This window comes from Macaca nemestrina, chromosome 7 (assembly GCF_043159975.1).
Source record: "Macaca nemestrina isolate mMacNem1 chromosome 7, mMacNem.hap1, whole genome shotgun sequence".
In the NCBI taxonomy this organism is placed as follows: domain Eukaryota; kingdom Metazoa; phylum Chordata; class Mammalia; order Primates; family Cercopithecidae; genus Macaca; species Macaca nemestrina.
The window spans coordinates 173,307,521-173,335,381 of NC_092131.1; the positions used below are offsets into that span (position 1 = coordinate 173,307,521).

At 42.2% G+C, this 27,861-nt stretch overlaps 1 protein-coding gene across 6 annotated transcripts in view; it reads left to right on the forward strand.

The window, feature by feature from the left end:
• Window positions 1-260: 260 nt before the first annotated feature.
• Window positions 261-27,861, forward strand: part of LOC105466237 (makorin ring finger protein 3) — a 65,781-nt gene continuing 38,180 nt past the window's right edge. For 4 of the 6 annotated variants that reach the window (XR_011606271.1, XR_011606273.1, XM_071067291.1 and 1 more), the window contains exon 1: window positions 261-1,568. Coding sequence is in view for 3 of the 6 variants with exons in the window: in XM_071067291.1 (XP_070923392.1) it covers window positions 367-1,568 (1,202 nt within the window). In the remaining 3 variants the exon portion in view is untranslated. The other 2 variants (XR_011606272.1, XM_071067292.1) reach the window with 2 other exon arrangements.

The following is a 27,861-nucleotide window of genomic DNA, read 5'->3' on the forward strand; positions in this document are numbered from 1 at the left end:
TGAGGAAACGGTGTGAGGAGGGAATTAGGGGCTGCCGGAACACAGCGAAGCAGAGGCAGAAGGCAGACAAAAGGGGCTGGGTTGGTCCCTGCCTGTGTGAACAAAAAATATGTCAGATTGGAAAATTGCGGTAAAATCCAAGCGCGGCACGTACGTTGCCCCCACAGGAAGTGTCCGCCGCGCTGCCTGTGCCCGGAAGTAGGTAGGAACACACAGTCACAGGCAGCCAAGAACCGGGGGGGAAGAAAAAGAGATGCACACTTCCCCTAGAGAAGCCTCCGAGCGCGGCCGCGACTCCGGGCCTCAAGCCCATAAAGAAAAAATACCGGAGACGTTCTGGCACCATTTCGGGGTAAAGAATCTGCCATGGAAGAGCCTGCAGCTCCCTCAGAAGCCCAGGAGGCAGCCAGGGCCCAGGCAGGTGCTGAGGCAGCAGGGGAGGGTGTGTCCGGGCCGGACCTTCCCGTCTGTGAGCCCTCCAGGGAATCTGCTGCTCCAGATTCGGCCCTGCCACATGCGCCTGTGGGCTGGGCCCCCTTCCCTGTAGCTCCAGTCCCTGCCCACCTCCGCACAGGAGGCCTGAGGCCTGCACCAGCCTCAGGAGGAGGAGCATGGCGCAATCCGTTTCCAAGCCGAAGCAGCGGCATTTGGACAAAGCAGATCATCTGCAGGTATTATATACATGGGCAGTGCAAGGAGGGGGAGAACTGTCGCTATTCCCACGACCTTTCTGGTCGGAAGATGGCCACTGAGGGCAGCGTTTCGCCGCCTGGGGCCTCTGCAGGTGCAGGCCCTAGCACGGCTGCGCACATCGAGCCCCCGACTCAGGAAGTGGCGGAAGCCCCCCCGGCTGCATCCTCCCTTTCCTTGCCTGTGATTGGCTCGGCGGCTGAAAGGGGTTTCTTTGAAGCCGAGAGAGACAATGCAGACCGTGGAGCTGCTGGAGGAGCAGGTGTAGAAAGCTGGGCGGATGCCATTGAGTTTGTTCCAGGGCAGCCCTACCGGGGCCGCTGGGTTGCATCTGCCCCCGAGGCTCCTCCACAGAGCTCAGAGACTGAGAGGAAGCAGATGGCTGTGGGCAGGGGGTTGCGGTTTTGCTATTATGCTTCCAGGGGAGTTTGCTTTCGTGGGGAGAGCTGTATGTTCCTCCATGGAGACATATGCGACATGTGTGGGCTGCAGGCCTTGCACCCCATGGATGCTGCCCAGAGGGAAGACCATATAAGGGCCTGCATTGAAGCACACGAGAAAGATATGGAACTCTCGTTTGCTGTGCAGCGTGGTATGGACAAGGTGTGTGGCATCTGCATGGAGGTTGTCTATGAGAAAGCCAACCCCAATGACCGCCGCTTTGGCATTCTTTCCAATTGCAACCATACCTTCTGTATTAGGTGTATCCGCAGGTGGAGAAGTGCCAGACAGTTTGATAACAGGATCATCAAGTCTTGCCCGCAGTGCAGGGTCACCTCCGACTTGGTCGTTCCCAGTGAGTTCTGGGTGGAGGAGGAGGAAGAGAAGCAGAAACTTATTCAGCAATACAAGGAGGCAATGAGCAACAAGGCCTGCAGGTATTTTGCGGAAGGCAGGGGTAACTGCCCATTTGGAGACACATGCTTTTACAAGCATGAATACCCTGAGGGCTGGGGAGATGAGCCTCCTGGGCCAGGTGGTGGGTCATTCGGCGCATACTGGCATCAACTTGTGGAGCCTGTGCGAATGGGAGAGGGCGACATGCTCTATAAAAGCCGTAAGAAGGAGCTTGTCGTGCTTCGACTGGCCAGTCTGTTGTTTAAGCGGTTTCTTTTACTGAGAGATGAGTTACCCTTCTCTGAGGACCAGTGGGACTTGCTTCATTATGAGCTGGAAGAATATTTCAATTTGAATCTGTAGCATTGTGCTGTGGCATGTGGTCTAGTCTGCTGAGGTTCTGTCGTCTGCTATTGCCTGTTTTCCCTGTGTTGACACTCTTATTGCTTTCAGGGGCTGTTGAGGCAGTGCTTCTGTTTTCTTGTCTATTCTGCATATCTTTCCTCCTAGGATTATGGTGATTATCTGTGTTTAAAAAAATAAGTCCTTAAAGTTACTGTTTTGGTGAAATTAATATTAATGTCAGCTTATGGCTTTTTTTGTCATCTCTGTTTTCAACAGGATTAACTCAGTTCTAGTGTAGTGTTTACTGAATTTCCACACTTATTTTGAAGACCCTCAAGAGTAAATGTGGCAGAGTGAAAGGAGAAGTTTTAATTGAACTAGTAGCTTTGTGCTATAATAGCCTTAACAAATGGACCCTCGCAGGGTCTTGCAGCTGCTCATCTGTTTACAGTTTGTTCTTTCCCTCCTTCCCCTTCAAGTGCACTTGTTAAACTGTGATGAACTTGTGATTTTGTGTTTTACTTGACCAAAACCAAGTGTATATGTTTACATGTTTTTATCCTGTTTAGCTTGACATGAAATAATTTATATTTGGAAATATATATTTAAGAATGATATATATATAATATATATGTATAAGAGCTATGTATTTGAAAATATATATAAAAGAATATACATCACAATATTTATGTTTATGTAATAAAGTAAATACAGAGCCGAAAGCTGAAGGTCAAAGCCTAACAGGATTGGCTGTTGTGTGGATGTGAGTTGTGTGAATAATCATTCTGTCCCTTGCACAGAAGCCAGTAATTAGCATCTAATGAAAAGGACTGTTCAAGTGGGTCTGGCCAAATGTAACAGATGCAGATCTTAGAGGACTTACAAAGCACTATATTGGTAATTCTTACAATGGCATTAATAGCTCACTCTATAAAAACAGAAATTGTGTTCCTACGCAGTTTTGCCACCTTCTCAATAATTCTTTGTAACAGCAAATCCTAGGCTCAGAGGCACAGTGCTTTGTATTTGATATACAAAGTCTCTAGACTTTCCCAACAAGGGGCTTTAGACAAAAGATTTCAACATAAAAGTAACAAGATTATAAAAGGGAAAATAGAACAAAAATACTAAAACCAGTGAGAATAAAATAATGGAAAGATAATAAAATATAGAAAGCACTAAAAACTAAGTGTAAGAGTAATATAGAAAATTTACATACAACTTAGATTAAATGAAAGCAGTTTAAAGACTGAAAGTCAAAGGCTATAAGACTTCATTACAATCAAAATGAAACATCCTATTTAAAATACACACAACATAAAAATACAGAAGCATTCAAAGTAGTAAGATGGGAAAAAAAACCAAACAGGTGCTGTGACTGTCTTGATTGTAGACAATGTTTATGGTAAGGATAAACACTTTGCTGGAGATAAAAAGGAATGATACATAAACATTAAATTGTAATTCACAGGAATATATAACTGTTCAAATTTTGTATACATTTAATAACGTTGTATCAGATACACAGCTGATAAAAATAGAAAATCCTAACTCCAGACTCTTAGTGGACAATTTTAATACACCTTTTTAGTAACCAAACAAGCAAAGAAAAAATGAATGTGAAAGATAATTATGCCATTTTAATGACTTACCTGCATAACTTATGATCTGCATCAACTGCAAATGCACTTACCTTGGCTGAAGTAGCTGAAAAATATGCTAGGAGTGTGAATCTTGAGTCCCAGGTTATTCACACTTTCCTGACTGTCCAACAAATATGGCACATTTAAGAGTTTTTATACCATGTAATTTGCATGCAAAAGGATGAATTTGTCAGAACTACCTAATGTGGTACTTGCTATAATTTTTCTCATTATCCTGATGAGGTAAATAATAGAGAATTTAAAGGTTTTTCCCATAGAGTTTATGACCCATAGCTGTGAATTAGTGGAACAAAGACTGGAACTCAAACAGTGTATGTCCAGAGCAGTTGCACTTACCATGTTCACTAGGAGCAGGTGGACTAGCTGAGTGTAGCTGCTGGAGACGCAAGTACAGCCTTTAAGTATGGATGCTTCAGCCAAGTGGAGCAAAGATGGACATGAATAAGCTCCCGCAGAATATAGGAGCCATGGGGCTTTTATCTATAGGCTGCCAGCTCAGTGATTTTAGTCCACTGCTTCAGAGTGTGCCTCAGCCTCCTATAATTTTACATTGCCTCTCCCTTCTTACATGACTCCTGGTGCTAGTAAGTACCTCAGCCTATTTGCCTGGACCTTTTGCCATATTCCTTTCCTCTTGATTCCTCTTAGCGAAAGAATTCACCAATTAGGACACCCTTGATGCCTGACTATCACTGGCATGCAAGGTGAGTGACAGATTCCAAATAAATTCCAAACATCTGAGGTTCCTGCCCTGCAGTTGTGCAGGAGAAAGAGAGATTAGATGAACTAAACAACCAAAGAATGAGACCAGATGGTGTATTCTCAAAGACTGTGCCAACACCAAAGTCTCAAAAAATGAGTCCCAGTAGTGGCAAAGCTTTCAGAGAGGTGTTTTTAAGCTGAGCCCAGAAAGCTGTGGAAAGTTTCTCCAAATGTACACTTCCCTGCGTTGTGAAATACCATGTTTTTATTCAAATAGTATCTTGAGCCAGATAATCTTTAAGTTCAGGATTTATAGTAGGACAATGGTTAGTAGAAAATAAAGTGGCTTGGGAGACAAAGGATAGTTAGAATGCTGACTCTGCTTCTTACTAACCATTCAGTTTCACAGTCTAAGGAAGTTACTTAAATTTTCTGTACTTCAGTTTCTTCATATGAGAAATGGGTACAGTTCCACCTACTTTTGCAGGATTGTTGTGAGGATCAAATACAGTCTGGACAAAAAGCTCAAAACATAGTTTGTTGGTTTGTGTTTTTTTTTTAGTGATCTATATAGATGTGAGATTTGTGCATATTTTTGGACATGAAAAGGTGATTGCACAGAAATTAATCACCAAGATTTTCTTTTTGAGAATCTTTGGAACTTGTATTAATGTAACATTATCATTTAATGATTATTTTGGTAAGCAAGGGGTATATTACCCTCACATTCATAATTTCAAAAAGATGAAGTATTTTTTCAGCAAAAAATACTCAGTTGACACTAAATATGTGCTATTATCAGTTACTTAAAGTGTAACAAAAGAAATACATATTTTTGGCAGATTTCTAAGTGAGGAAAATAACAAAGGGACATTTTTAGACTATATGGGATTCCTTGTTCCGTCATCAGTTCATTCAGAAAAATGTCAAATAACAGAAGTATTACTGCCACCAAGTCTGGGTGAAGTGTTACCAAGGGCTTTCCCACGATCTGACCACTCCCCTGCTGCAGTCAGGAACAAAGAAGCCCTTGCCACACAAAGGTCTGCTCTGTGAGTGGCGCAGTGTGTGTGCAGGCCCTCGCCCCAGGAGGACTCGGATTCAGCCCTGGGGTCTACAAAAATGGTATCATTTCAGCTACAACTAAAAAAGCCTAAAACAAGTCAGGTTTGCTTAGGTTTCATGTGTCTCGATTTGATGGATATCCACACATGCAAATATGCTAAGAGAAATTTACCTAGTAATTCTTCCCCTTCGAAGATACGGAAATCACTTTGTCTCATGGCTCACATGTCACTAAATCAATTCACTGAATTTCACTGACAGGGAAACATTTTCAGTCCGTAGTCTATGTCCGTATGCTCTTCCATTTTACAGTTTTTCAAACGTCGTGGAGGCGTGGTTTCTGTTGCCACAGCTAATGCTAAACTACAACTTCAGTGTGGGATAGAGTTAGGGTAGGGCTGGGAACAGGGATGTATGGGAAGTAACCCAGTACTAGTGCATAGAAGTAAATTAATTCATGTCAGTTTTTGCCATGAAAATATATATCACATTTTCCAATATTAAGGGAACAATAACAAAAATAATTATGAAATAGAGTACAGTGAAACTGTCAATTAGATCTAGATATTAAAAGTAGTACAGGCAACATTCTCTGAGGTCAATATAAGAAAATAAGCTACTACTGTCTGGGCACAGTGGTTCACACTTGTAATCCCAGCACTCTGGGAGGCTGAGGCGGGTGGATCACGAGGTCAGGAGATCAAGACCGTCCTGGCTAACACAGTGAAACCCTGTCTCTACTAAAAATACAAAAAAAAAAAAAATTAGCTTGGCGTGGTGGCGGGCGCCTGTAGTCCCAGCTACTCTGGAGGCTGAGGCAGGAGAATGCCGTGAACCCAGGAGGAGGAGCTTGCAGTGAGCGGAGATGGCGCCACTGCACTCCAGCCTGGGCAACAGAGCAAGACTCTGTTTCAAAATAAAAAGTAAAAGAAAATAAGCTACTACCACTTTTAATTGTCTCTCATAAATAATTTGATGTAGGAGTGAATTCAAAATCATTTAGAATATAATATGACAATGGCAAATTATACATACCATAATATACAGGATACTTCTAGATCTGTACTCAGAGTATAACTCCTAATTTTAAATACTAATGTATATTGTCTTAAAAACATAAAGAGCCTAATTAACTAGGTATTCAAACCTAAATTTTAAAAAGACCACAGCATGAACACATGCACATATATACACAAACACATACAAACACAACTAAGGTAAGCAGGAGGAATTAATAAATATTAAACTAAAAATCTGTTGAACAGAGAATGAAAATGTAAAGGCCGATTTTTTTTTTTGTAAAAATAATTAGTAAACAGATAAACCACTAACTTAAAAGATAAAGGATAAAGTACAATTAACATAGGAAATGTTAATCAGAGGTAATTAGAGCTAAAAAGGCACTAAAGAAATGGGAAATAAATCCTTGTTATACCCAAGGGAAAGGTACTTGAAAATATGAAACAAAATTTAACAGTTTCAACATAAACATAAATTTCCAAACATCAATCCAGAAAGACAAATCTAAACGAAACTATTGCTAACAAAAAAATGAAGTTGTCTAAATTGCACTTACTCCCTACTCCACACAAAAAGAAACAGAAGACATTATCCCCTGAAATTTACTTACACATTTAAGTAAAATATATTGCAATGCTGTATAAACCATTTCTTAGTCCATTTGAGCAAATATCATAAACTAGGTGGCTTACCAGCAACATAAATTTATTTCTCACAGTTCTGGAGGCTGAGAGGTTTAAGAGCATGGCACCGGCAGCTTGGTGCCTGGTGAGGGTCGGTTCCTGGTTCATAGATGACCATCTTCGTAAGAAGACACTGTCAAGTGTCCTCACATAGTGGAAGGCACTACCAACGCCACTGGGACCCCTTTAATTGTGCTGTTTTAATGTACAATAAAATGTATTAAAATTAAAAACTATAAATAATTACATAAATATATTTGTTTTCTTTTTTATGGGTAGTTTGTTTTTCAGTGGAGAAGTGCTTGAAGCAATGCCATATGATAACATGTTCTAGTGAAAGTTTTATGCAAGTTAATCAAGAATACAATACATGAGGGAATCACAGTTGTGGGGGCTTAGACACAAAGCTGTGTATACCATTTGAGCTGGTAAATTGGAGCCTCTTTTATTAAGGGCATTAATCCCATGTATGAGGCCTCCACCAGCATGACTCCAACACCTTCCAAAGGTCCCATCTCCTAATACCATTACCTTAGAGATTAGATTTCACTGTAGAAATTTTGGAGATACACAAACATTCAGTATACAGAACTGCTATGGTTTGGATATGGTTTGTTGAGCCCACCAAGTCTCGTGTTGAAATTTGATCCACAGTGTTGGAGGTGGGGCCTGGCAGGAGGTGTGTGAGTAATGGGAGCAGATCCTTCATGAATGGCTTTTGCTGCTGTTCTCTCAGAAGTGAGTGAATTCTCTGAACTCCCGTTAGAACTGGTTGTTAAGAAGAACCTAGGCTGGGCACAGTGGCTCATGCCTGTAATCCTAACACTCTGGGAGACAGAGGCATAAGGATTGCTTGAGACTAGGAGTTTGGACCAGCCTGGACCAACACAGTGAGACCCAATCTCTACAAAAAAATAGAAACAATGAACCAGACATGGTGGTGTATGCTTGTAGTGCCAGTTAATCAGGATGTTGAGGAGGGGAGGATTGATTGAGCCCAGGAGGTTGCAGCTGCAGTGAGCTATGATTGTACCACTGCACTCCAGCCTGGGCTGCAGAGTGAGACCCTGTCTCTAAAAAAATAGGAAAACAGCCTGGCAACTCCTTTGCCTCCTCTTTCATGATGTGATGTCTTCTCCTATTCCTCTTTCATCATGAGTGGAAGCTTCCTGAGGGCCCTCACCAGAAGCAGATATTGGTGCCATGCTTGTGTGTGTGTGTGTGTGATGGATTTTTGCTCTTGTTTGTGGTGCCATGCTTTTGTGTGTGTGTGTGTGTGTGTGTGAGATGGATTTTTGCTCTTGTTTGTGGTGCCATGCTTTTGTGTGTGTGTGTGTGTGTGTGTGTGTGTGTGTGTGAGAGAGAGAGATGGATTTTTGCTCTTGTTTCCCAGGCTAGAGTACAAAGCCACACTCTTGGCTCACGGGAACCTCTGCCTCGGGTTCATGCGATTCTCCTGCCTCAGCCTTCCAAGTAGCTGGGATTACAGGCGCCCACCACCACGCCCAGATAATTTTTGTATTTTTAGTAGAGACAGGGTTTCACCATGTTGGTCAGGCTGGTCTCGAACTCCTGACCTCAGGTGATCCACCCGACTGGGCCTCCAAAAGTGCTGAGATTACAGGCATGAGCCACTACACCCGGCTGGAGCCATTATTCTTTTACAGACTCCAGAACCATAAGCCAAATAAGCTGCTTTTGAAAACTATATTATTCAGTTTCATATATTCCTTTATAGAAACAAAAATGGACTAAGACCAGAAAATTGGTGCTGAGGAGTGGAACGTTGCTATAAAAATACCTAAAAGTTTGGAAGCAGCTTTGGAACTGGGTAATGAGCATAGGCTGGAAGAGTCTAGAGGGCTCAGAAGAAGATAGGAAGGGAACTCCTGGAACTTCCTAGAGACTGGTTGTGACCAAAAATGCTGATAGAAATACCGACAGTAAAGGACATGCTGAGGAGGTCTCCGATGGAAACGAGGAACTTACTGGGAACTGAAGCAAAGTTATACCCTAGCAAATACTTTGGCTGCATTGTGTATACACTCTAGCACTTTGTGGAAACCTGAACTTAAGAGTGATGGCCTAAAGTATCTGGCAGAAGAAATTTCTAAGCAGCAGAGCATTCAACAAGTGGTATGGCTGCATCCAACAGTCGACAGATATGGGAGCAAAGGAAGGACTTAAAGTTGGAACTTATGGTTAAAAGGGATACAGAGCATTAAAATTTGGAAAACTCAAGCCTGGCCATGAGAAAGAAAAGGAAAGAGCATTTTTCAGGAGAAGAAATCTGAGGAGGACAGCTGAACAACCACTTGCTAGAAAGATTAGCACAGATAAAAAAAAAAAAAAGAGAGAGCCACTTGGTAATAGAACAGTGTGAAAAAAGTCCAAAGGCATTTCAGAATCTTTGAGTTTACTCCTCCCATTACAGGTCCACAGGCCTAGAAGGACAGATGGCTTCTGGGCCAGGCCCAGGGTGCTGCTGCCCTGTGCAGTCTTGGGAAGCTGCTTCCCACATCCTGGCTGCTCGGACCACAGCTAAAGCTCAAAGGGCTCAAGCTACTGCTTAGACCACTGCTTCAGAGGGTGCAAGCTGTAATGTTTGGGGCTTCCATGCGGTGCTAAGACTGCAGGCACACAGTATGAGACTGACTGAGGCTCTTTGTGGGTTGGCGCCCCCACGAAGTGTCTCCACCACGCACCACCTAGTGGAGCTGTGGGAGTAGGGTTGCCATCCGCCAGACCCCAGAATTCTAGAGTCACCAGCGCATGCACTCTCAGCATGGAAAAGCCGCAAGCACTGGACTCCAACACATGATAAGAGCCACATGGGCTTCACACAGCAACGCCATGGGGACAGGGCTGCCCAAGGCCTTGAGAGCCCACACCCCATACCGTTGTGCCCAGGATGTGGGACATGGAGTCAAAGGAGAATATTTTGGGGCTTTGAGTTTTTGTATCTGCCCTTCTGAGTTCTAGACTTAATATGGGGAGTATTACCTCTTTCTTTAGGCTGATTTCTCCCTTTTGGAATGGGAATGTCTAACCAATGCCTGTATCACATTTGTATCTTGGAAGTAAATATCTTGTTTTTTATTTTACAGGTTCACAGCTGTAAAGAACTTGCCTGGAGTCTCAGATGAGACTTTGGACTTTGGACTTTTGAGTTGATGCTGGACCAAGTTAAGACTTTGTTGATAGGATGATTTTATCTGGCAATGTGAGAAGAACATGAGTTTTAGGGGGTCAGGGGCAGAATGCCGTGGTTTGGATATGGTGTCTTTGGCCCCACCGAGTCTCATATTGAAATTTGATAACCAGTGTTGGAGGTGGGGCCTGGTGGGAGGTGTTGGGAATATTGGGGTGGATCCCTCATGAATGGCTTGGTGCCATTCTTGCAGGGATGAGTGAGTTCTTATTCTGAGTTCTCTAGAGAACTGGTTGTTGAAAAGACCTTGTCATTTCATCCTCTTCTATCTCGGTTTCTCTCTTGCCATGTGATGCCTACTCCCCTTCCCTTTCTGGCATGGGTGGAAGTTGCCCCAAGTTCTCACCAGAAGCAGGTGTTGGGGCCATGCTTCTTGTACAGTCTCCAGAACCATGAGCCAAAGAAACCTCTATTTTAAATAAATTACTCATCCTCATGCATTTCTTCATAGCAACACAAACAGACTGAGAAGCACTATTTCATAAAACAAAATAAAGGTGTACCTACATTACTTATGAATGGTATATAACATGGTATCAAAATACTGCCAGTTCTAGTTCATTTTGTGCTGCTATAACATAATACACATGCCCCTTGACTTATGGTGGGGCTCTGTCCCAAGAAACCCGCCATAAATAGAAAATATCATAGTTGAAAATGCATTTAATGTCCCTATAAACCCATTATAAAGACAAAAAATCATAAGTCAAACCATTGTTAAGTCCAGATGCTCACTGAATTACACTGGGGTTACGTCCTGATACACCTGTCGTGAAGTTGAGTAATCATATGTCGAACCATCATAAATTGGGGCCCCTCTGTGCCTGAGACTGGGTAGTTTACGATGAACAGAAGTTTATTGGCTCATTGTTATGGAGGCTGGGAAATCTAAGATTGAGGGGCCAATGTCTGGAGAAGGCCTTCTTGTTGCACTGTCCCATGGCAAAAGGGCAATGAGCGTGAGAGGGAGAGGGAGCAAGAGCCTGAACTCAAAACTTCCAGCCCTTTAATAATTGGTATTAATCCATTCATGAGGGTAGAGCTCTCATTTCCTCAGCATTTCCCATTAGGGCTTACCTTCCAACACTGTTATATTGGGGATTAAGTTTCCAACACATGCTCTTGGGAGAACACATTCAAGCCATAGTACCAACATAGTGTAATACAAAAATAACTAGAGATATGTCTCATTTATGAATATTGATGCAAAAAATAGGAAATGAAATATTAGTGAAAGAATAGCACAGTTGAAAAATAAGACATTGGCCGGGCGCAGTGGCTCAAGTTTGTAATCCCAGCACTTTGGGAGGTCGAGACGGGCGGATCACGAGGTCAGGAGATCGAGACCATCCTGGCTAACCCGATGAAACGCTGTCTCTACTAAAAAATACAAAAAACTAGCCGGGCGAGGTGGTGGGCGCCTGTAGTCCCAGCTACTCGGGAGGCTGAGGCAGGAGAATGGCGTGAACCCAGGAGGCGGAGCTTGCAGTGAGCCGAGATCCGGCCACTGCACTCCAGCCTGGGCGACAGAGCGAGACTCCGTCTCAAAAAAAAAAAAGACATCAGGAAGTAGTGGATTATATTCCAGGAAAACAAAGATGGTACAATATGAAAAAATATTTTTTCTTAATATATCAAAGGAAATAATCATATAAGCAACTTCACATCTCTCCCAATAAAAATAAATTTGTGATCCGAGGTCAGGAGATCAAGACCATCCTGGCTAACACGGTGACACCCCGTCTCTACTAAAAAGTACAAAAACAAAAAATTAGCCGGGCGTGGTGGCGGGCACCTGTAGTCCCAGTTACTCAGGAGGCTGAGGCAGGAGAATGGTGTGAACCCGAGAGGTGGAGCTTGCAGTGAGCCGAGATTGTGCCACTGCACTCCAGCCTGGGTGACAGAGTGAGACTCTGTCTCAAATAAAAAATAAAAATAAATAAATCTGTGATCAATTTGCTTTAGTGTATATAATACAGCAATTTAAGGCATATATTTATATATGTATATTACCAAATTAAATTTTTGAGAAATGAACACACAAAAACATATAACTAATGAAATCAAAAATTAACATAGGAAAATTAAAATATTAAATATAAAGGCTGAGACTTTGAAAACAATTCATAAAATCACTAAACTGATGAGGAAAATGAGAAAAAATAAAAACAAAGTCACATACACACTTACATTCAGTAGGAGGATTTCACAACAGATATTCTATTAAACAAACATAAGAAATCACTCAACCAGATGTAGATTAATTGCAAAACTGAAATTGATAATTTTCTAGGCATTTATCATTTATCAAACATTGGCTATAAAACATGACAATGTAACCTAGTTAACATAAAATTAAAATGATTATCACAATTTAAATAGGGATTCTCATAAAACCTTTAAAGAACAAATCATTAAAGTGCTATGTAACACAATCCAGAAGTTTAAAATGGAAGGAAGGGTCACTGACATGTTTAATTATGAATGACACAGAATTTTATATCAGAATATAATGAAGATAGTGAACACACACAAACACCCATTCACAAATACATGCAAACTAATGATCAAATTTATGAATAATGATGCAAAATTTAAAGAAAATATTAGAATAAAAATATTTCAGCATTGTATTTCTTTAATCAGTCAAAAAGATAATCCTATAATCATCTCTTTTGATCAAGCAAAAACAATTAGATTTTTCTCTCCTTTCTTCACTGTTAGTCATTATTTTGATGTATCAATCAATGCAATTGTATACAAGGCCAAATAATGAGACATATAAATGATACATCCTTCAAAGAAGGATTTAAATTCATCTGAGATGTTGTATGTTGAAAATCTGAAAATTTCTGTAAAACTTCAAAAAATAAAAATCAGTAAAATTCTAGGAGAATAATGTGGATAAGTTTCATATTATAGAAAATGTAATAAAACACCTATTTTTGTTATCACAACAATAAACTACACAGGAACAATGTACTTTAAATTTAGGTATAAATAAAAATGGAATAAATTTAACAGTGTGTTAAGTGTCTTCAGGAAACCATAAATACTTAAGCAAATGAAAATAATATACTATATAATTTGATAGGGAACTTTAACATTACCAAATGTGCCAATTTTTTAATGAATTTACCAAATTTCTAATAAAGTACTGCTTAGGGAAAAGTCTTATTATAACTGTGTCCTTCCTCTCTTCTCAACCACAACAATCACGAACGCAGAAAACCTCGGTAACTAAACATGGGGGCATTTCACACACACCAAGCAGCAGACACCAGCTGGGAATCCTCCAATTTAATTCCACGGCTGTCTACCTGAAGATAGTGTCAGATCCCACGGGGAGGGGGGCCAGCTGGCCCCAAGACTCCTCCCACTCCCTAGACACCGGTCACAAGTCCAGGCCTCTGGAACTTCTGACCAGTGGGCTTCAAGTTGGCGTTCCCACAACCCACTCTTTGGATTTGATTAATTTGCTGGAGCAGCTCACAGAACTCAGTGAAACATGTTTACTGATTTATTACAAAGGATGCAGATGAAGAGATGCATTTGAGGAGGCTATGGGAGAATGGGGCGGAGCTCCCGGGCCCTCCTGGAGTGCCACCCTCCAGGAACATCCAGGTGTTCAGCTATCCAGAAGCCTTTTGAGCCCAGTGCTCTGGGGTTTTTGTGGCAGCTTCATAACATCAGCATTCCTTCCCCCAGGGTATGGGGGGTATGGCCCTTTATGGAATGAGGATCTTCTGATCCACCTCAGAAAGGCTGGGTGAGATTAGAGTCCTCCTGCCTTGAGGTGGCTGAAAGGAGGTCAGGAGAAGGTAGAGAGATCCTGTTTCCTAAGTCCTGCTCCTGAAGCCTAACACCCAGTATTATTTTTTTTTAAAAGACTGTAACAAGGGCTATGGGAGTTATGAGCCAATAACTGTAAATGAAAATGTGTGTGTGTGTGTGTGTGTGTGTGTGTGTGTATCTCATAACAACACAAGTACAAACTAGTTCTTTAAACAAAAAACTATTATGAAAGTTGATAACGTGGGGGAAAAGCCAGTAGGACCAGAACATTTTAGAATTGAAAACCATCCGGTCAATGAACTTTACCAGGTCTTCAAACAGTGTCATATTGCCAGCAATATGAAGAGCAGGTAGTGGGACTTGAATTGATAAAAAATATATACTAAAAAGGTTCATAAACAGACACATGTATTGGGTTTATGATAAAGATAAAAGGATTATTCAATAAAAGTTGTTGGGTGAATTCAGGAGTCATTTAGAAAACTAATATATGGGCTCCAAATAGCATACTTTAACAGCAGTATAAATTCCACTTACATCAAAATTTCAAACAAATACAAAACCAGAAAAGGATTTCCTTTATATTTTAAAGTCTTGGAGTCAAGAATGTCTTACAATGACATATTCTATAAAACTCTTAAAAGTTTGACCATAATTGTAGCAATAACTGCATAGGGTCTCCTGTGTGCCAGGCTCTGTTCTAAGATGGTTTATCCCAATCCTTCCAACCATCCCAAGAGGTAGGCACTATTAACCCCTTGTAGTAGCTGAGAGCACTGAAGCTGAGGGAGGCTCATAGACATGTCCGTGGCACACAGTTAATAGACTTGCCCATCTGACTGCAGAGCGGGACCTCTCGTCAACTGCTCTGCCTTACAGATGTAACCAGTTTAAAATGAGCTAATGAATTCGGTATGAGCAGCTTCCCCACCCCTAAAAAAGTATCAAACTATAAGAATTTGTTTCCATAATATATAAAGGCTTCTAATAAAATACTAGTAACTTAAATCAACAAAGTAGAAATCTTGCACAGAAAGCAAAATGCATATAGTTTGAAGGTGGGGAAAAGTTGTCAAGCATCACTAATAATAATAATTATTAAAACTGATGAAATTTCCGTTTCCTCCCAATTTGTCAAAAACCTAGATGTTTAAAAATACTCTGTCGGGGGAATAGGCATACATTGCTTGCAGGAGTATAATTGGTACAATTTCCATAGAGGAACATTCGATGATAACCAAATCATGAGTTCTCATATGCATACACCTTGACCAAGCCATTCTATTTTTTTTAAATGTGACTGCAGGTTTATTCTATACATACAAAATCTTTCAAGTACAAGGATGTTAATCTCAGCCTTCATTATAAGGGGTGCAGTGGCTCACATCTGTAATTGCAACACGTTGGGAGGCCGAGACAAGGGTCTCACTTGAGGTCAGGAGTTCCAGACTAGCCTGGCCAACATGGCCAAAACATGTTGGTATTTTGTATTGTGAAAATACAATACAAAAATTAACCAGGGGTGGTGGCACATCCCTGTGTTCCCAACTGGGGAGGCTGAGGCACAAAAATTACCTTAACCTGGGCCGGGCGCGGTGGCTCAAGCCTGTAATCCCAGCACTTTGGGAGGCCGAGACGGGCAGATCACGAGGTCAGGAGATCGAGACCATCCTGGCTAACACGGTGAAACCCCGTCTCTACTAAAAAATACAAAAACCTAGCCGGGCAAGGTGGTGGGCGCCTGTAGTCCCAGCTACTCGGGAGGCTGAGGCAGGAGAATGGGTAAACCCGGGAGGTGGAGCTTGCAGTGAGCTGAGATCCGGCCACTGCACGCCAGCCTGGGCAACAGAGCAAGACTGTCTCAAAAAAAAAAAAAAAAAAAATTACCTTAACCTGGAAGGCTTAGGTTGCAGTGAGCCGAGATCATGCCATTGCATTCCAACCTGGATGACAGGGCCAGACTTTGTCTCAAAAAAAAAAAAAGAAAAAAAGACACTGGAGACAGAGACCTATACTCATAATTTTGTTTTTAAACTTTTTGATGTACATTGTTTTAGGTTTATCTTGGATCTGCATTTATATTTTTAATACATGTAAAAATATATGAGTGGAGGAGGCTGGGTGCAGTGGCTCACACCTGTAATCCCAGCACTTCAGGAGGCAGAGGCGGGCAGATCACGAGGACAGGAGATCGAGACCACGGTGAAACCCCGTCTCTACTAAAACTACAAAAAATTAGCCGGGCGAGGTGGCGGCGCCTGTAGTCCCAGCTACTCGGGAGGCTGAGGCGGGAGAATGGTGTGAACTTGGGAGGCGGAGCTTGCAGTGAGCTGAGATCGTGCCACTGCACTCCAGCCTGGGCGACAGAGCGAGACTCCGTCTCAAAAAATATATATATATACACACACACACACATATATATATTATATATAGACATATATAATACATACATATATACACATATATATATGAGCGGAAATGGTGCCACTGCACTCTAGCCAGTGTGACAGAGCCAGACTGTCAAAAAAAAAAAAAAAAAAAAAATTAGAAAAGACAAATTCAACAATAGGCAACTGGTTAAAAAATGGCATAGACATACAATGGAATATTATAAAACAAGATTTTAAACGTAAACATAAAAAGAGGAAATTTGCTTGGGCTGACTTGGAAATATTGTAAGTAGGAAATATACATGTGCTAAAGTTTATAATATTATATCATTTGTATATAAAACCAGTGATAGGCCGGGTGTGGTGGCTCACACCTGTAATCCCAGCACTTTGGGAGGTTGAGGAGGGCAGATCACCTGAGGTCAGGAGTTCGAGACCAGCCTGGCCAACATGGTGAAACCCCATTTCTACTAAAAATACAAAAATTAGCTGGGTGTGTTGGTAGGCGTGTGGAATCTCAGCTACTTGGAAGACTGAGGCAGGAGCATTGCTTGAGCCCTGGAGGCAGAGGTTGAAGTGAGCCAAGATTGAGCCACCACACTCCAGCCTGGGTGACAGAGCAAGACCCCATCTCGGGGGGGGGGGGGAAGCAGTGATAATCAGATATATCAGATATGGTGTCTATGCTTGTGTGTGCATAAGTCTCCTGAAAAATCATACGTAGGTGAAATGATATCTGTATCTATATATATCTAAATATGTACACACCCAATGTGTAGGAAATACATACTTCAATATGTACGTGTGTGTATATATCTACCTATATATAAATACAGGAGAATGTGTGTATATATATAATAGATATATGTGTGTGTGCACGTAAAATAAAGCAGAGCTTAAAACTGAATGTCAGTTGTTAAAACAGTTCCTTTGTGAGTGTGAGTTTTTGTGAAGAGGGAAAATGTGTTTGATTAGACTGCAGTGAGAAAAATTAAGTGGTTTAAGGTAAATATTGTGAGGACACAGCAATGATTTGCTGCTGCTAAATCACTATGACGCCAGAGCTGGCTCTCAGTGCTCCTACAGATGCAGACATAGGTTTACTGATCAGGCTTGGGACTGTCTGATATTGCCAAGTGATAAAATCTGTGCATCAGATACAAAGGTCTTTATACTCAATATTCTGTATTCTCCTGAGCCTCTCTAAACTAGATGTTTTTCTGAAAAATTATTGAAATAGTGACTAAAAATCTGTGAAAAAGAATAAAAATAAATTTGTAAGAAGTGAAAATTAACCTAGAGCAAGCAAGATAAATAGAAATAAAAAAGCAATATTGAAAATTAAACAAAATCCAAAAGAAAGATTTTCTAAGTTTACTTATATTTGACAAAGTGAATTTTAAGGCACAGGTATTAATAGAGAAAATGAAAAAAAATCCATGACTCAGAAATGTAAAGGAATTTTAAATTTTTATCCACATAATTACATAGCCTCAGAATATACAAAGAAAAATATGACAAAACAGCCAGGCATGGTAGCTCACGCCTGTAATCCCAGCACTTTGGGAAGCCGAGGTGGGTGGATCATCTGAGGTCAGGAGTTCAAGACCAGCCTGACCAACATGGTGAAACCCTGTCTCTACTAAATACAAAAATTAGCTGGGTGTGGTGGCACATGCCTGTAATTCCAGCTACTTGGGAGGCTGAGGCAGGAGACTCACTTGAACCCTGGAGGCAGAGATTGCAGTGAGCCAAGATTGTGCCATTGCATTCCAGCTTGGGCAACAAGAACAAAACTCCTTCCCCCCGCCCCCAAAAAAAAGGAAAAAAAGAAAAGAAAAAAAAAAAAAGAAAAAACAAATAGGGGAAATCCATGAGCCTACAAACTTAGTAGACATTTTTAACATACACAGTAGTCACTTATTTTAAAATACTGTTATATTTGGATGACACAATGAATACAGTGACCCTAATTGTCATGTTTAGACCCCTACACTCATCAAATGTAGAAAAGTCACTTCTCATGGTATGACAGCAGACAAAAAAAGGCAAGATGACCTGGCCAAAAGCTCTGAATTCCAGATGACTTCTCTGATAAAAATAGATCACATAAGTTTACTGTGTAGTAGGCAATGTGCAGATGAGTTGATAAGGATAATCTAATTCTCATAACATCACCCAGAACAATATGCTAGTTAAGAAACTGTTTTTCCTTTTTCTTTTTTTTGAGACAGAGTCTCACTATGTTGCCCAGGCTGCAGTGCAGTGGCACGATCTCAGCTCACTGCAATGTCCGCCTCCTGGGTTCAAGCGATTGTCCTGGCTCAGCCTCTTGAGTAGCTGGGATTACAGGCATGCACCATCATGCCTGGCTAATTTTTTGTATTTTTAGTAGAGATGGGGTTTCGCCACATTGGCCAGGCTGGTCTCGAACTCCTGACCTCAGGTGATCCACCCACCTTGGCCTCCCAAAGTGCTGGGATTATAGGCATGAGCCACCACACCCAGCCAAGAAACTCTTAACTTCTCAATGCTCAATGTCAAGTCCATACTGAGAAAGTTGTGGAGTCGGGATTTGAACTTGGGTTATCTATTTTCAGAATACCTAAGTTGACTTCCTCCTTCTTTCCTGCTACCCTTTTGATCTGGAGGGTGTTGGGAAGAATCTGCCTACAAAAAGCTGCTTGGAGAAAAGCGTATTTTCTTCATTGTAGGTGGGCCAGACACAAGAGAAGTGCTGAGTTGCTGGGAATAGAAGACTGCTAGATCCACCTGGTTTTGTCTATCCATCTTATCTTCCTCTAAACAACAGGTTACTTGTTCTACTGCCTGCACTATGCCTAGTTCCTCAAATTCATACAACAGCACTCTCCTTGCTCTGCTTCCTTGTTTCCAGGGCCAGTGGTTTAGTCTCTTTAACTGTGGCTTTGCTTATTTCTTTGAATATTGTCTCTTTCAACATATTGCCCAAATTCTTAACTAGGGATAATAATTTGGGTATTTTGAGAAGCAGACACCAATACAGGAGTAAATGAGCAAGGATTTTACTTGAGGGCATTCCCATGAGAGAAAATGGGGAGCACGCCAGAAAGGCTTTGATATACTTTGGACCACACTGCATGTCTGTTTCTGTGTGAAGGAGAGACAGAAGGCAGGCAGAATGGAAGCACTGCTATGTAATCTAGTAGAGGCTCAGCAAGGCCATCCCGAAGCCATAGTCTGCCATCACTGGAGTTTTATAACTCTCAGAAATAGGCCTGGTCACGTTTAGTTATTAGCTGGGAGCAGGCCATGGAAGTATGGCTTTGACAAAAATGTGGTAATGGATTTCAGAGAATACTAACTGGGCCTGCTGGGTTAATTAAAACTCCCTGTAGTTGAATGATCCGGAAGGTATTGAATGTTCATGCTGCTAGGCATAGTGATTGTATTAGGATTCTCCAGAGAACCAGAATCAGAACCTATATTCTCAGGATTCTTCAGAGAAACAGAACTTTTATCAAAATACCATGGTTCAGTCTAGGTCCCGCTGCTCACCACACAGAATGGCAATTGCTGGGACAACAAGTATTGCCACGGAAGAAGTATTTAATCAAGCGCCGTACCTGAGGAAAATGGGAGATAAAGTCAAATCCATCTCCCCAACCAAGTAAAACTGAGTTTATAGAGTGGGAAAGGTGGAAAAACAGGAATTAGAGAGGGGTAAGGAAACAATCATGATGGATGAGGGGTCTGGTGTCTCACTGGATGTGGTGGTCTGATGAGTTTCAATTCCTTGCCAGAGGGTTTGTTTCCTAAGGAAGGAAGTCAGTAAGACAAATTAAGTTTCAAATTTTAAGACTAGAGAGGGTCAATTTCTATGTTTATTCAAAAAAAAAAAAACCCATAAATATCAGTTCTATGGGATAATAGGGCCGGTTATAGTCCCCCCACCTTTCTATTTATCCGTCCCTCAACATGGGGAACCCTGTGGTCAATCCTTCTGTCTGCCTCATGCTGAGGAGGGGCATCATGGGAGAGTGACGAGGAATGAAAAGGTAGTACCTGGTTAGCATCCAGCTTGCTGGAGAACCATAATTAAACACACATACACACACACTTGGGGAACCCAAGAGAACAAACCTAAGCCTCCCAAAAAGTATTCCTGATTCATTACATCCACTTTCAAAAAAGTATGGTTTATCCTTTAGGGGAGAACAATAACGAACTGAAAGGTGTGTGGTCCCTTAATGATTTCTTATTTTAGGTCTTTGGGCTTTGAATGCTAACTTAAAGCTGTCTTTGAGGGTTCCAAAGACCATGACTGTTTCCCTTGGAGGGACCCCAGAGGGACTGGTTTTACCTGAGTATGTTGAATTTATGGCTTAACACCAGCTAACTTGAACTAGAACCTGTTGGAAGCAAACTCAGACTAGTTAATTATTTCCGAAACAAGGTTAATACCCTATCATTATAAAGCCAGTCCCAAGGACGTGCCTATGAAGCATGTCAGCTGCTTCATCTGGGCTGCTCCACTTGGCTTTCATAGGTTCCCTCCTCTCAAAGTAAACAGATTTTTCAGTGACTTTTATCCAATTCCCCAGGCTGGCTGTTCTCTCAGGAACAACCTCCTGTGTGTCTGGATTGTACATACCCATCTGCAGTTGTTCAACAGTGAGCCGTGGGTCCTGGATGAACCAAAAAAAAAAAAAAAAAAATGCTTTGCAATTCTGCAGCATTTGAAAACAAAGACATTGCTCCTAAATTAGTTACTTTCACAATCCTCTTTAGCAAAGGGTGTTCAGGAAGCTGTTGATACCAATCTATAAAATGGAACACTTCCTTCACATTATATCCTCTGGTTTCAACAGTTAATTGGTTCTGCCCTTTCCCCACACTGGAAACCATAGGTCTCAGAGATACTGATTGGAAACCACAGGTCTTAGAGATACTTTTTGGTTGCCTAGGCTAATTTTCCCTTTTTGTGGGTAGCCTTAAAGCTGGTGATCTGAGCTCAGACAGACCCATGTCTGAGTCTGGTCTAGCTTTCAGATCCAACTCAGCACTCTCTTACCTTTATTTTAGCTATTATAGATAACAATAACAAAGGGATTAAATATTTCACTTTTCCCTTTTAAGTTTGCATTTCATTATGCATCCAGTGAACCAACTCCCCAGGACTTGAATCTATCTCAGAATTCCATTCATAACTTTTACCTTTAATAACTGAATGCAGCACAGCTGCAGCTCCACACCATGGGTGACCACATTGCCACCCAGGAGTCAAAGGTTAATCCAGTAACAGGTGTACTATAGCTTTCTTCTGAAACATGATTTTTCTTTTCTTAGTCCCCCATTTTTAACAATGACAAATCATAGTGGGACCAATTTATTTACAAAAAAAGTTTTCTTATATTTGACCTGATTATTTGCACAAAGTCCCGCAAGAATTATTGTAGGCTCTTATAAATTGGCTTTGCTGGAAATTTTCCTAAGGTATCTCTAATTTGGATTTTAAAGGCTTTTTAAGCACAGCCAAGGATTTGTAAAAAGTAGAGGTTCCTCTTCAAAGACTTTCCTCCCCATCTAATTAGGAATAAACAGTAACTTCTGTTAGAAACAAAATGTATTCACAGACCTGTGCCAACATTCTTAAATATCTGCTAGCCGTAATAAAGAAATCAATGTACTTTATGTTCTTAGTGCCCACAATTTAGCCTAAATATTTGCCTTGGCTTGCTTATACTGTTCCAAGCATTAGGTCATAGCCTGTTCCTCTTCCTTATTTGAAGGTGTTTTTACCTTTCTCAGCATTCCATAAGTGGCTTCCTCCTTCCTTTGTTCTCTGCCTTTGCCTCTTTTAAAAAGTTCTAAGTTGCTAGCCAGTCAGGACAAATACAGAATGTGAGGTCCCGTTCCAGCCAATGGCAACCAGACACAGCAGTAGGGTGGACGCATCTGGTTATAAATGACGCTGTCTCCTTTATTCAGTGTACTCTCGTGGCAAAACTGCTGGCGAGTGTACCCTTTCTGCAGAAAGTAAAAATGGCCTTGCTGAGGAAATTAAATGTATGTCCAAGTGCTATTTCTTTATGGCACCAGGGAACAAGCATTTCTAACAGATTTACCTGTGCCTGCAGATACCTATATAAATTGGGTGAATTCCTCTCTTCTTGAGGTCTCAAAATAACATGAGGTCCCTGAGACAGTCAGAAGGTGGCATTCTTTGTTTACCACAGGTCAGAAGGCCTGCGAAGGAACTGTGCAGTTAAGGTACAAGGCCAGGCTTTCCAAGGAGCTGTTACCGGCTCCATAAGGCAACTTCAGTTTCTCAAGGCGTTCTGCTGGTATCTGAAAATACATTATTCCAGTCCAAGCCTTAGTGTCTCCAATTGTGACCTGTTATAAGTCAACTTCAGTTTCTCAAGACATTCTGCTCATATCTGAAAATATGTTATTCCAGTCCAAGCCTTAGTAAAACAATCAGTGCCTCCAATTGTGACCTGTTATAAAAGAAAACAGATTCTTATTCAACTTATGCAAATAACTATATTGCCATAAATTGAGAACACTTGTAAATAATTTCCAAAATCTGGAGAAATCAGCTGGAGTGAAAAAAAAATACTTCCAATTTTGTTTACAAGAGTATACTCTGTCAGTTGTTAAACACTATAAATAGCTCAAAAGAAAAAATTTTCTTTAAAAAACAGAATGAAAATAATCGGCAATCTTTCAAACAAGAAAAGCCATAAAAATTATTTCAGTCCTCTAGTAGTTCAGTCCATGCAATTAACTCTTGTTCTGCTTCGTACTGGGTTAGCAGTCTTTAAGTACACACCAGCCTTTTAATTACAGTCCTGCATGCTTTCTCTCTAGTCCAATGGCACAATCTCCAAAGTAATCGGAAACCTATATTCAAAAGTCCTTTCCATGAAGCCCCCTAAGCAGTAAGTTTTAGACTGTGGCTGATTGCAAGCTGCTTTTTGAGAAGAATCAAAGTAAAACAGTAATTGTGGATGACAGATGTCTTAAGACAGTCATAAAGACAACTTGTCACTGGTAACTTGGGATCTTTCCTTACTTTGTACCAGTTGCAAAGAAAGAACACCCAGCTGGAAGCAAAGTGGAGCATGTTTTATTCCTGGCCAGGAAGGGAGAAAGCGAACTCTTGCTCTGAAAGCACCTTCTCCCCCGAACAACAGAAGGCATGGGGTTTTAAAGGACTGCTTATGGCAAGAAAGAGAAATGTTAGCATGTGCAAGGTGGACTCCAGACCCACAGGCTCAGTTCATAAACATACATCTTCATATAACCCATGTACATAAAATAGTGGAGATTTTCTTTTTTTGTGGGGGGGGGGATTTTGGTATTATAATTAATAATTAATGATCTGAAGGCAACTAAGATCATCTGTTCCAGCTTGGGTGCTTTTGGGGGTCTTACCTTCCTCTCGTATCTGGTCAGTGGTCATGACCTTCTGGCACCATCCCGGGCCCACTGGGTTCTTAAGCTGTTGTGCTTATAAGTAAGGGACTAAAGAAAATCAATAAGAAGAAGAACTTTCCCAGTTATTTCATCAGGGTTGCCTTAGAAACAAAATCCCTCCTCTGTCTGTTTGCTCCTCATTCTTGTTGGCTGCTGAGGGGTGGGGTCCATCTTCTAGAACTGCTTTCTGCTGTGTATGGGCATTGTCATTTCATAAATTAGAGGAGAAAAATTTTTCCCTTGCTATGCTAAGGTAGGCCTGATTGTCACCAGGCTGCAGCCCTAATTGCCAAGATCCTTTCTTGATTACCATTTGTAGTTTGATTGCTTCCAGTTCCTTACTGACAAAGCTTGCTGAAAGGCTAAGAATACAGGGTCAAAAAGCAGTAAAAGTATGATCATCACCAGTGGGCAAAGGAAGGGGAGGCACAAAATCTGGTTGGGCAGGACACCTTTTACTGCATTCCAGATGTCGTTAGAGCTAATCTTGGTTACCCCAAAGGAGCAGAGCCATTCTGCTTGCTTTAACATTTCCTTTATATTAACTTCTATCTCCCCAGAGGTGTTTGCTGAGGTGCAACAGGAGGTATTGGTGATCGCACCTACTTCTTGTTTTGCTAGTAGATAGTCTAAGGCCAACTGATTGTCCGGTACTACATTGGCTAGTGAATTGAAAGAAGGCTGTATGTTTTGAAGAGCGTTCCTGGTATTACATATGAGATTTTTGACTGTCCGGGTTATATTTCTCAGGGTAGCCTCACGATAGGCAAAGCCCTTCAAGGGGCAGCCAACCATACAGCAAGTACTATACCTACCAGGATCAGCCCAAGAGCCTTCTTAGACTTATTGTAATGGCAGGTTTTGGTATGAATGGTTATTCCATTGGGTCCCATAACACCTACTATATATTGTCCTGTGTGTATTACATTATCTACACAAGGGTCAACTACCACCAGCAATGGAAAAGAAAAGGTAGCAGCAGAGGAGCCGTTAGGGAAGTGGTGGTGGGGAGAGCCACAGATGAACATATACCCTGGGGATGCACACACCCTGTGGCAATGGGGAAGTTTAGCCAATGAAGTAATTAAGAGCCCTGAAGGGGAGGGTGAGTCTTCTGACAATGAGGGGACAGGGGGCCTTTCTGAGTCCAGGTGAAATCTATCTTTATTACTGAAGCTATTGCTGGAGGTGGGTAGTAGAGTCCCCAGTATCCCTCGTTGCTTGAGGTAGGTGCTGGACTATATGAGTCATTGACTCTTGGAGTAAGATCCATGCAACCCACAGACAGGGGAATCGCTCATGTGTACAGGAACAGGTGTGGGTTGGACTTTAGATTTTCATGGCACCTGTGTAAGGTTGAAGTCACCTCCCCAAGGACACACAGTGTGCAATGTTCCTCAAGTCTGGAGGTGCCTGTGATATGTCCGGCAGATTGTTCTGGCTGGCTATAATATGGGAGAAGTTGACTATTGCCTTTGTGCCCCAGAGACCTTTGGCTGCTGATATCAAAATCACCAAACAGCATAAGAAAAAAAGAAAGAATATATTTGTATTTATCTAGGCTAAGCACTCAGAGGTGGCTAAGAGATAAGGATAGTATTAGGCAAAGGGTCACTCATTTAAGGAAACACTATGGGGCTTTCAGGGAGTGCTTGAGGGAGTGTGGTTGAGGTATATGCAGTATTTTATCAAGATGCCAGAGGGATATCAATCAGGACTAGCATGGTCAAGATGTTCCTATAGGGGCCGGGCGCAGTGGCTCACGCCTGTAATCCCAGCACTTTGGGAGGCTGAGGCAGGCGGATCACAAAGTCAGCAGATCGAGACCATCCTGGCTAACATGGTGACTAAAAAAATACAAAAAATTAGCCAGGCGTGGTGGCGGGCACCTGTAGTCCCAGCTACTTGGGAGGCTGAGGCAGGAGAATGGCGTGAACCGGGGAGGCGGAGCTTGCAGTGAGCCGAGATCGCGCCACTGCACTGGGTGACAGAGCGAGACTCCGTCTCGAACAAACAAACAAACAAAACAAAGATGTTCCAATATAAAAGGAAACAGAGCCCTAAGCCAGGGACCACCTGTGAGGACTACAGAACAAGTCCTAATGCAATCAGAAGCAGACAGCACAAGAGTGACACCAAGAACTCTCCTGGAAGGTAGAGACAAGTTTTATAGCACTGACCTCTTTAGATGGGTCTGAGTATTCTTATCTTTTGGGAGTCAGGTTGGGTTTTCAGAAGAGCAATTTTAAATCCGAGATGGGTTCAGCCTGGGACGAGGGAGTTTCCTGCACTGGTGCACCCACCTGTTTCACTCGTGTGTGATGAAGCTGCGGGGTGACGCCCTGAAGTTTTAAGGCAGAATGTGTGGTCAGTCACTAAGTATGGTCCCATCCGTTTTAGACCTAATTGCCTCTCTGGGCTTTGGACCTTCCAGGTTTTCAGATATGCCCAATCTCCATGGACGTAAGGATGCAGAACCAGATCTGTCAATGACAGAGAAGCCTGTTTTCTGTAAGCTTCAAAAACATAGGCCACCTCCCTGATATGTAATACATATTTTAGTTGTTCCTTTTCCTGTAGACTCAGCGCCTTCCCCGTGGCTGCCTCTGGGATTGGTGGCCCACACATCAGTTCGAATGCACTCAGTTTCTAAGTGCTTTACAGACAGGGTGATGATAGGCCAAAGCAAGGGAAGAGAGGCAAGTGGGCAAGGTAGAGAGCACGGCCATGTGACAGGAAGGCAGGCATGGCCGTAGTTGAAGCAGTGGGACACAGGCACCAGAAGGCAGAAGCTGCAGCAGCAGAGAGAGAAAAAGAGACGAAAGACAATTTAAGCCATGCAATTTAAGCCAAGAACGAATACCATTGAGCTCAGGCATGCCTGGCACTTTCTTCAGGACCAATCAGGCATCCCCAGTCTCCCAGTCTGGTCCATTTGTTTCCGATGGTCTCCCCGAGGTGCCTCAATTAAACCATGGGTATTTCCTTCCATTCCCAGAATGCGATCCATAAACCTCACAATGGAGATACCTTCCAATGCCCCAAAAGTGAGATACGCCCTTTCTTGATGCCTTTCTCCAATTTGATAAGTGCCCGCATTACCAGCTGTCACAGTCCTCTCAGGGTTGTGGCCACTGGCCTGATGAGGAGAGGGCTGACAGGGTGATGGGCTTGGATACAGAGTAGGATGGTCATGGGCTCAAGCTCCACCTGCAGACACGCCCAGCAGACACTCCAAGCCGTGACAATTTGACCTGGGTGTTGGCCCAAGATAAACTGCTACTGCCCACTGCTCCAGCTGCTGGGAGTCACTGGTTAGGAGGTGCCACTCTGTCCCCAGCTGAGGGAGGCCATGGCCATCCTGGACAAGCGTCCAGAAATTGTCACTGTTAACTTGAGTTCTTTCTCTACTTTGTGCCAGTCACAAAGAAAGAACACCCAATTCGAAACAAAGGCAAGCAAGTTTTATTTCTGGCCAGGAAGAGCTCAGGCTCTCACTCTACATGCCCCTTCTCCAGAATAATAGAAGACATGGGTTTTTAAAGGTCTGGGTACAGAGAAGGAGAGAAACATAAGCACGTTTTGGGGTGGGAGTCCACCCACAGGCTCCATTCATAAGTATACGTCTTCACACATCTTTTTTTTTTTTTTTTAAAGTCAGAGTCTTGCTCTGTCACCCAGACTGGAGTGCAGTGGCACAATCTCGGCTCACTGCAACTTCCGCCTTCTGGGTTCAAGTGATTCTCCTGCCTCAGCCTCCTGAGTAGCTGGGATTACAGGTACCTGCTACCACACCCTGACTAATTTTTGTACTTTTAGTAGAGATGGGGTTTCACTATGTTGGCCAGGGTGATCTCGAACTCCTGACCTCAGGTGATCCGCCTGCCTTGTCCTCCCAAAGTGCTGGGATTACAAGCGTGAGCCACTGTGCCCAGCCCATACAACTTATATATACAGTGGAGGGTTTTTTTTGCAGGAGAGAGAACTTTACCATT